The sequence below is a fragment of the Tachypleus tridentatus genome, chromosome 3 (assembly GCF_004210375.1).
Source record: "Tachypleus tridentatus isolate NWPU-2018 chromosome 3, ASM421037v1, whole genome shotgun sequence".
In the NCBI taxonomy this organism is placed as follows: domain Eukaryota; kingdom Metazoa; phylum Arthropoda; class Merostomata; order Xiphosura; family Limulidae; genus Tachypleus; species Tachypleus tridentatus.
Window position 1 is genome coordinate 15,213,466 of NC_134827.1, and position 10,759 is coordinate 15,224,224.

Consider the following 10,759-nt stretch of genomic DNA (forward strand, 5'->3'; position numbering starts at 1 on the left):
TTGTATAGCTCATCCGTTCTCAGTCCATGTCCTCTTTTCTTTTATTGTTATAGCAATTGTGATTTGCATTTCATAGGTAACTGAAAACCAAAAAAGAATAACTACCATTCAGAAAAAAAAATTGGTACAGTAGCAGTTCTACGCATATGCTTTACTTTTGAATTATTCCATAACTTTACAACACCCAACCAAAAAGTATATATACTAAAAAAACAATATTTCTGTAGCACAACTGCAGGTGGAAAGAAGGAAACAGTTGTCTTTAAATATATTAACATTTAAAAAATTTTATGGATCTTTTCAACCCATTCACAATGCCTTTTAAAGCTGAAACCTATATGTTGAGAACACTAGATATAAGTATTTGTATATTTTTATTTAGATATTATATTTCATTATGTTTCTAGGAAGATCAATGATGTGTATGTTTGAATAGGATGTAATTATTGTTCAATTGTTTAGACCATATCACTAATAACAACAGTTTTTTTTTCATTGTGGCTCAGGACATTACCTAGATCAACGTCGGCTGAGACAAGGGCTATATCGTCACCCGTGGGATGACATCTCCTACGTCGTACCAGAATCTCTTATGGATTCTAGATAAAGGTGTTCATTATGTCAGATTTGAAATATGTTAAAGTACATACAATATGTATTTAAAAAAAAAAGACTAAAGCAGTCACTGTCTTAAGACATGGTGCAACTGTATTTAGGCAAGTTTGTAAATGATGCTTTCTGTACTTTGTTGCTGTAACAATTCATTTCTGTTTATCTAATGTGATCAAAAATAACAAGTGGTGCCTATTCTAAAGATTTAAGACCATAAACAAAATTTATTATACTAACTTTTTATGTTTAATTTATGTACTTAAATTAAATTCATAAGGTAGATCTGAATTTCAGACACATTCCAAATCTTCAATGTCACTAGTGAACTTTATACTGAAATTTGTGTGTTATCTGTTTACAAAATATTATATTTGGTGTATATTTTTTATCATAACATGGGCTTTCTTTTTAATAAATTTTGTATCAAGTATGAAGTTTAATATAGTTTATGAATTTTTAATATTTAGGTATTTTTTATGAAACATTGTTTAAATAATTTTTTTTCTTTTTTGACAGGAAATTATGAATGCAAAGATTAATTTCAGTTAAATTACAATTTTATGCTACTTGTGGTTTCTATAAAACTATTATTACTATTTCATAAAGTAAATATTTTCCTCAAAAGGACAAAATTAATGGTAATATTTTTTCTTTAATATGGCCTGGCATGACCAGTGGTTAGGGAGCTCAACTTGCAGTTTGAGGGTCAAAGATTCAATTTCCTCTCATCCAACCAAACATGCTTGCCCTTTTCAACCATGATAGCACTATAATGTGAAAGTCAATCCCACTATTTTTTGGTAAAAGTGTAGCCCAAGAGGTGGTGGTGGTGTAGTGGTAACTAGTTGCCTTCCCTGTTGTCTTTTACTGCCACATTAGGAAGGCTATCACAGATAGCCCTCATACAACTTTGCACAAAATTCATAACAAACAAACCAATCCTTAAAAATTGTATTCCAGTAAAAAAAATTTTTTTAAATGCATCATTTTTAACATAAAGCAACTATGACTTCTATCTACTTGAAAAATAATTGTGAACAACATCTCAGATTTCTAGTTAAGTATTCATCAGATCTCTCTGAAACATGATCTCTAAGTTATTTGTATGTTTTATCAGTCAAAATAGAAAACTTTTTCTTTTATTATAAGAAAACTACCAGTTTAATGTTTAACAAGAATTGTAAGGATTTAATTTTTAACTTTTTGGGAGGATGAAATTAGTTTCATATTTTTTTTATTTCATACAATAACAGCAAAATCTTAAATTCTTCACAGCATTTTCATTACAACTGAAAACGTTTTAAGATGGATTTCCCAGCATTTTGTAATATTTTATTTGAGCTCATAAAAAAGGAGCTCAAAGTTTTAGTACAGATAACTGTGAAGGTTGATTCACAAATCTTTATCATTGTTTTATGATGAACATTCCTTAAAATTGTTTAGGTGCCTACCTGTTTTTTACACTTAATTTTATAAATTAACTGCACTTTAAAAACATTCGAAGTGTGTTCATTGGTTGACACCCTCTGCTGCCAATGTGGCTGATGCTAGTTTTAACAGTTTCTGTTGTGGTTGTAGTACACATTTACAACATTCTGGAAACTTAATGTGCTGGCAAAACTACAAATTTAACTTTGCTTTCTCTGGTTGAAGAAAGTCACATATAAATACTGAGTTCTTAAAAAATACAAAAGTAAATTCATAAAAAAAATACTGCTGTTTAGATTGTTTTTGGTTTGTCTAGAACATTTGTGCTGTTAAGAGTAACATTATTACAGAAAATATTTCTATGGTGGAAAGATCAAAAGTTAGTTTCCTTTCCCTTTGAAGACCAAGCATCTTGTAAATTTTAAAATGTTGTGTCAATGGGCACGTGGAGTATTGTCAGATATTCTGTTTTAAAAAACAAATGATTTCAAATATATGCAGATAAAAGGAAATAATTTAGTTAGAAATTATACAAATCCTTTCAATTGCCATCAGTTCATTTTGTGGTTTTACACAGAGCCAGTACCTTTATTCATATACTGTTTTTATGCTTGCCACTTTGTTCAGGAAACATTTTTGATTCCTGAAGCTTTACTCTTTAATTTATTAATGTTACTATAGAATGTTAGTTATTTTAAGACAATCTGTTGTTCAGAAATGCATAGAGGTGTGGGAGTTCTAGTAAGCCATATAATAGATATACTTTAGAACAAAATCCCCCAACTCTTTTGCTAAAAATTCATTAGTGTAACAGACATTTGTTTTTCACGTTTCTGATTTTATCCTTTTACTGAGATTTTACCTTATATTGGATATATGCATTAATACCAATAAATGCTGATATTATTCAAAGTTAAAGTAATTTACACTGCTTTTTTTGTTTGGCCAAATAAAGAAAAATTACCAATACATTGAATAGAGGAAAGTTTTAATGAATTTTCCATATCATTATCATATGTGATTTTTTTCCATAAATACACTTTTTTTATAAATATATGTAACGTTTCTGGAAACCAAGTCACTATCATGACATAATGAAAGCCTGAATGGTAGTTTTCAGTCTAGGGTAGTTTTAAACTTAATTATATCATCTTACAGCCTATCCAGTTTATTAATTTTATTTTTTTAATACAATTTTATCCAATGAAGGGTTTAATACATGCTGAATATATAACACCTTTTATAATATTTGTATTTGTTTTTCACACTATCATAATTAAAAAGTATTGATAATTATAAATTTTATATTCCCTGAAGTTTACATTTACATGATTTGGTTGATGTTTTTATTGTGTTTTTGTAATGTTTTAAAGTTAAGAACCACTGTCCTATCCTGTGGTATAACATTGTTACTCCGTGATATATTGAGATGAATGACTACATTCAGTATGTGAATACTTATAATTTCTGGTGTTTATTTACATTCTCTTGTTGGTGTTTTTTTTTTTGTAACAAGATGAAGTTCTTTAAAAAGATTCTTGCATATTTTTCTGTGAAATATTTATTACTATTTGGAACAAATTAAGTTGATAATTTAAATATTTGTTATTAGTTAACTGAGTTGTTTTTTTAACTGCTCAGTTTGATTTAATGGTTCTTAAATTTTATTTTTTTTATTTTATTTGAAATAAGTTGTCAGTCTTACTAAATGGTGGTTGGGCATTATTAACTCTGATGAACTCTGTTCTTATATTTGTTACATTAAACGAAAAAGTTACCCTATGCTTTAGTCTTGTTCATTAAGTGAAACTAGTATTATTTTGAAAAATATATTGCTGTGTATTCACGTGTAATACACGCACACACATCACAGACATTCGGTATATATTTATTACCTAAAAACAGGATAAAAAGCTAATGCTTTATAACATTGAGTCAAACTACAAATGCTGTCAATTTAATATTATCACGCGAGTCTTTCAATCAGCTGAACAAGACAAACTAAATCTGCAAAGAAGATAATTTTTGGTTATTCTTGCAGCTGGAATGAGATGTTTAAGTTAACAGAATAAAAGAGAGCAATTACCTTTAACACTACAAAGCTAATATACGAACTTTAATTTACAGTACCAAGATTCCTACACACCTGTAAAGTCAGGAAAGTAATTTTTTTCGTGTTAGGGAATATCAAATATGGAAAACGACACAAAAGTGGATATTTAAGAATCATATGAGGTACGAAAATATTTTATATCCGGTTTGTTTCACACCGTAATGCCATAAAATTAATGAACAAATATACATAACAGAAAAAATGCATATACCTATTCAACAGAGTATATTTGCAAATTCTGATCAGAGAGTATTGAGTAGACAACAAGGAACTTACTGGTTCATCTCAGCTGTCTCATCCTCTAAACCAAACTAAAGCTATTAATTAAATAAATTTTAAAAAAATTGAAGACCGGTCTTATCTATAAAGCTTCCATTTAAACTTGCTCAAATTAACTGCCTCTACAACATTAAACATTTATTTTTACATCAAAACGGCAACATTGAAATGTATTTTATATGAACTAAAACACCTAAGTTTATATGAGATTGAAAGTTACTAATAATTTAACAAATCTGTAATTATATTATAATGAATCTGAGTTCATTTGTTCTAGTATTTTACCAAATGTTATTTGGTTACTGATATTTAAACCACATATGTTGTTTCTAGTGAGGTTGAAAAACATAATACACTTTTCATCTTGTCTCTGGATGCTTAAATTACAAGTTTTTCACAGCAACTAGAATTGAGAACATGGAGAAATTATTAAAAGCAACAATTGTTTGGTTAACTATAGCATCATGATTTATTGTAAAATATTATTGTAAGCAACATTTTAAGTTCATGAAAATCGACGCGATTATATTCCCCCCCCCTTTTTTTTTTTTAGTAGTAGTAGTTCAGCTGTAAGATTTAAGGTCTCAATCCTGACATCTGTAAAAAGTTGGTATACTTTTTATGTGGGATATAATCACGAAGTTGACACACACACACAACATAATAAACTTTGTTCGAACATTCTATCTTCTGTGGTCATGTCAGCTAAAATTCTCTTACAAATGGGATGCCTTGGTGAAAGTCGAAATTAGTTCATACATGAATCCCAATTAAATTTTTCTTTACTATTTTCATAATGGTTATGTATACCTAGATCAACTGTAAAACATTAATTCTGACCTAAACATGTCGAGCTCCTGTAATATATATGTAACATTACGATCAACCAAACTACTGATAACAGGTAAAATAAGCTCACAATTGCAGCTCTAACTTAATCGTGATATTCATTTAAAATATTAGCAAAATGTTTCAGTAATACTAGCCTAATATTTAGAAGTTCTGATAAATGCACTCGCGTACTACAAGTTGAAATAGCCTGAAATTGAATTAAATGACAATTTAAAATAAAAGTTAATTACATGTTGATAACAATCATATTTATAATATTTTTCGACAAGATTGAGACACACAGTTTTCTTTCTTAAATATATTTTAATGTACAAACTAATACAATTTATAGTAACGGTTATTACAACTAATGATTTGTATACAAACTTACGAATAGTATTGGGTCTTCTATCTGATTCGGAACTTCCTTGATACCCTTTCGAGGACTCACGATGAGTGCGTTTCACACCTGAAGTTATATACTCTTCAAAAAAAGAAACGCAAAAGGCAAAATATGAGACAAATTGTTAACAAATTTATTCCGGGTAGTTCTGTATGACGCGTGTGAAACTTTGCACATTCACTACTGAACATTCAAAGGCGAAGTCCACGCTCACGAGGTGAAGTTTAACGTCAATAACGAGTATGCCCCCCGTGAGCATCAATAACTGCTTGGCATCTCCTGCCCATGGAAGTGATGAGATGACGAATCACATCCTGTGGAATAGCTGTCCACTCAGCCTACAAAGCTGCTGCAAGCTGAGGTAGAGTCTGCGGTTGAGGTTGTCGCCGTCGCAGACGTCGGTCCAACTCGTCCCAAAGATGTTCGATGGGGTTTAAATCTGGTGATCTGGAGGGCCAAGGAAGAACGTTGATGTTTTGGTGTCTCCAGAAGACAGTGGTGAGTCGGGCTGTGTAAGGACGGGCGTTGTCATGTTGAAAACGTCGTTGACGTTCACCATGATGGGTTGCACATGGGGCCTAAGAATCTCGTCGACGTATCGTTGAGCCGTAAGATTCCCTCGAATGTGCAAAAGGTCTGTTCTGGCATTGTAGGCGATGGTAGCCAACATCATGACGCTGCCACCACCAAATCTGTCAACATCCTGCACACAGTTTGCTGGGCCCGGCATGGCCTAGCGCGTTAAGGCGTGCGCTTCGTAATCTGAGGATCGCGGGTTCGCGCCCGAGTCGCGCCAAACATGATCGCCCTCCCAGCCGTGGGGGCGTTATAATGTGACGGTCAATCTCACTATTCGTTGGTAAAAGAGTTGGCGGTGGGTGGTGATGACTAGCTGCCTTCCCTCTCGTCTTACACTGCTAAATTAGGGACGGCTAGCACAGATAGCCCTCGAGTAGCTTTGTGCGAAATTCAAAAACAAACAAACACAGTTTGCTGCAAAACGTTCACCTCGGCGACGGTAAACACGGGTCCTTCCATCCCGTCTACGAAGCATAAAACGTGATTCATCGCTGAACCAAACATGCCTCCATCGTCGATGAGGCCATACCCGATGTGCCCGAGTCCACTGCAGCCGTGCTTGACGATGTTGCTGGGTGAGGATGACGCCTCTGACTGGACATCGAGGTCGGATTCCTGCATCTCGTAGACGGTTGCGTACGGCCTGATCGGAAATCCTACGCAGCCCCTGTATGGTTGAGGCAGTAGACGTCGCAGTGGTGGTCCTATCCTGAAGGTGACGTAACCGGATGTTGCGATCTTATGCGGGCGTGGTCACACGAGGTCTGTCAGATCGTGGACGGTCACGAGTTGATCCATATTGTTGGTGACGATTTCATAGCCTTGTGATGGTGCTTGGGTGGACATTCACAGCTCTGGCAACAACTGATTGAGATTCGCCTGCTTCCAATCGACCAATGGCGTTGCGTTGTGCTTCAGTCAGTCTTGGCGTAACTGTATTGCGTGTCGGTGGCTTAACACTGAGCTATGGAAACCGAGAACCCGTCACTTTTATAGGGATTTTGCACATGTTGCTCTTGCAGAACATGCAGATCTCTCAAACAAATTTAATGGACACGCATGCGTTTTGGCGAAAAATCCTCAGTTTTCAAAGTGCACTACTTTTATTGTCATTTTGGTCTGACAATCAGTGCCTTAACACGTGTAACATCACATACTCTGAGCTTGTAACGTTATTACATATATTTCTCTTTAAAATAACAAAAATATCCCTTTTGCGTTTCTTGTTTTGAAGAGTATTTAATGTCTTCGAAAAAGTACTAACGTTCGATATTAATCCGCTGAAATTAAACGGTTTCATGTTTGGAATCTATAAAAGTTCCTGGGTAATATGTGAAGATATTGATTAATAAACTTTAATCACAGTTATTGTTTCCGAGGTTTATAGTATACCAACTGCAGCAAACCCAGTAATCTATACTGTCTCTTGACACCTCGCGTTGGTTAATTTTTATAGGTGTGTGATGAGGTTTTACAAATTTCAGCTGCACAACAATACTGGCGTTTACATACATATATACCAGTGGTTCTTAACCTTATTGGAGGTACTGAACCCCGAAAGTTTCGTATTTGCATTCACTGAACCCTTCGTAATTGGAAAAATAAAATATTATTTTTTCAAATTCAAAACATAAGTAGATATTTTATTAATGCACAAAATGAAACATGCATCAGTTGCACACAATATCATTGTGTTCAAAGAACAAAACATGAATTTCACACGAAAACAAAAACATAAGTCAATGAATATTTACTGCAAATCAATGTGACTTTTGCTGTTGCCTTTCAGAAACAAGTTCAGAATTGCGCTGCTTCACCTTGGCAAAGTGCCATTCTCATATCATTTTCGCAACAAAGTCTGTTCCTTTTCTTCGTTTTTATGTCTACCATCCTCGAAAAGGATTGCTCGAAAAGATACATTGTGACAAACGGCATAAGTATCTCAAGGACTTTCTTAGTAATAAGAGGGTACGCTAAGTTTTGGGAACGTCAAAACGTTGAGAGCGTTGTTGTTCTGAAAAGTTTCTGTTGAATCTGACTCTGCTGAAGTTCAATGAAATCGTCGAGGTATTCATCATTGACATCTGCTGTCGCAACACTAAACGTGAACGGCTGTCTCACCCATGCTGGATATGACTCTCTGGTGGGGATGTATCCGTCGAGACACTTTGCGAGCTCATTTAAGGGCATGACAATTGCTTGCTTCAGTTCCCCGGGTACAGAAATGTTTCCGAATTCAGACACATCTTCGATCTTACTTACACAGTCGTTCAGCAGGGGAAAGTTTGCAAAGTTATCATTCTCTGTTTCTCTGTTCGTCGCGTTTCCATAACGGTAGCTTTTTTTGAAAAACCTTCAGGTTTTCTTCTGCTTCGATGATGTTGACTCCACCGCCCTGCATCTGTTGATTGAGATGATTGAAAGCATTGAAGATATCGGCCATGTACGCCAAAATGAGAATGAACTCAGATTTTTCGAATAAATCTGCATGACAATGTTGGTGCTCTCGTAAAAACAGGGTTAATTCCACACGCATGGCAAAAACACAATTCAGCACCTTTCCCCGGGATAACCACCGAAAGTTAGAATGGAACAGAAGTACCACGATTTCAGAGCCCATTTCATTACACAGCTCTTTGAAGATGCTGTGCTTCAGGCCACTATTTCGCACAAAGTTTACACATTCCACTACAATTTTTAATATTTCTGCCAGTTTTGAAGGCAAGGTTTTATTGCCAATGCATGCTTGTGCAGAATACAGTGCGTTACAATGATGTGTGGTGCATTGGTTTCACCAGTGCACCAAAACCAGAGTTTCATCCCAACATGACTGGAGCTCCGTCCGAACAAACTGCAGAAACCATATCGTACGAAAGATCGTTGTCTCTGAAGAAGTCATCCACAAGTTTCTTCACGTCAGCTGCCTTAGTTGCTGTTGTAAGAGGTTTACAAAGTGAAAAAATCTTCTTTAATCTCATCGTTCTTCACATAGCGCACGAATACAACAAGCTGGCTTAGATTGAAAACGTCGGTGGTCTCGTCAAGTTGAAGGCTGAATTTTGCTGGACTTGAAACCAGATCTGCAACTACTTGAGCCAAGATGCCATCGCTCATGTCATCTATTCTGCTGCTGATGGTGTCATTTGAAAGAAAAATTTGGGATAACTTATTTTCAGCAGCTTTTCCCAGCATGATATTCGCCATCATCAACGCAGCTGGTTTTACGAGTGCTCCACCAATGGTGTGTGGTTTGCTCTGCTTTGCGATCAAGTACGCAACTTTGTACGATGCTGTGAGGATTGGTTTGTCGATGGATACAAAGCCGAGAACAGGCAAAGTAGCCTTTTCATCCAACCTGGCTCTCTTTACCTATAATTCAGCAAACGTTGTGTTCTTGTATTTCCCATCTCCATGCAGCTTTAGGGAGTGATCTCTTAGTTTTACCGGTGCTAGACTTGAATTGCTCAACTTGGCATTGCAAATCATGCATTGACGATGCTGACTCCCATCATGTTCCGTTATACACGTGAATCCATATTGTACGTATTCGTCCGACCACTTTCTGTTTTTGCTCGACGTAGTTTGTGTGAAGGGACTGAAATATTAGGAAAAAATCACAAATGACGCATGATTACTACAGTCACAAGTTAACTGCTAAGCGCACGAAGTTTCCTGCAGCACAGATTTAAAGGCCAAGTGATGTGATGTGATCAGCCGCAGCCAATGATGGCCAAGTGGAGCATGACGTCACGAATTATACGAATGGGGTGAACGGAACAGTGTGTGTGTCTTGACCTCTGCCAAACCCCTGAGACTGACTCACCGAACCACTGGGGTTCAATTGAGGCCAGGTTAAAAACCATTGATATATACCTTGGTGATTCTTACACTCGAGAATCTTCTACAGCTTTAGTGATTAGACGGAAATTTTGCAATACAGACATAACAGTATAAGTTTTGTACATTTCTAAATGTAAAGTTAACTTACACAATCATCCATATTAAAATAAACATATGATAGTAAATCCGTCACAATATATATATCGTGAAGTTTGTATCATGTTAGTTAGTTAGTTATCACCATTAAATTCCATCTAGGAACATAGGGCCGCAATCGCTTGCGGATTCTTCAACAAGTATTTAAGTGAGTAGGTTGTTAGCCCACTGCACCGAGCCGTCCCTAATTTAGCAGTGTAAGACTAGAGGGAAGGCAGCTAGTCATCACCACCCACCGCCAACTCTTGGGCCATCCTTTTACCAATGAATAGTGGAATTGAACGTCACATTATAACGCCCCCACGGCTGGGAGGGCGAGCATGTTTGGCGTGACGCGGGCCCGAACCCGCGACCCTCGGATTACGAGTCGTACACCTTACGCGCTAGGCCATGCCAGGCCTTTGTATCATGTGACAGTACAAAAATTCCATTTGTTTTTCGAAATTCAAATCCATAAAAATTTTAATTCTAAAGTATGTGAAATTTGAATTTATGTATCGATCATCCTTCTAAAAATG

The 10,759-nt window shown here is 35.6% G+C and overlaps 1 protein-coding gene across 3 annotated transcripts in view; it reads left to right on the top strand.

Annotated features, from left to right (window-relative positions):
* The window catches only part of LOC143246407 (ATP-citrate synthase-like), a 59,795-nt gene extending 55,971 nt beyond the window's left edge, over positions 1 to 3,824 (top strand). For all 3 annotated transcript variants that reach the window (XM_076493056.1, XM_076493057.1, XM_076493058.1), the window contains exon 27: positions 507 to 3,824. In XM_076493056.1, coding sequence (XP_076349171.1) covers positions 507 to 607 — 101 coding nt within the window. In that variant the 3' untranslated portion in view covers positions 608 to 3,824. The remainder of the gene's footprint in view (positions 1 to 506) is intronic.
* The last annotated feature ends 6,935 nt before the right edge of the window (positions 3,825 to 10,759 follow it).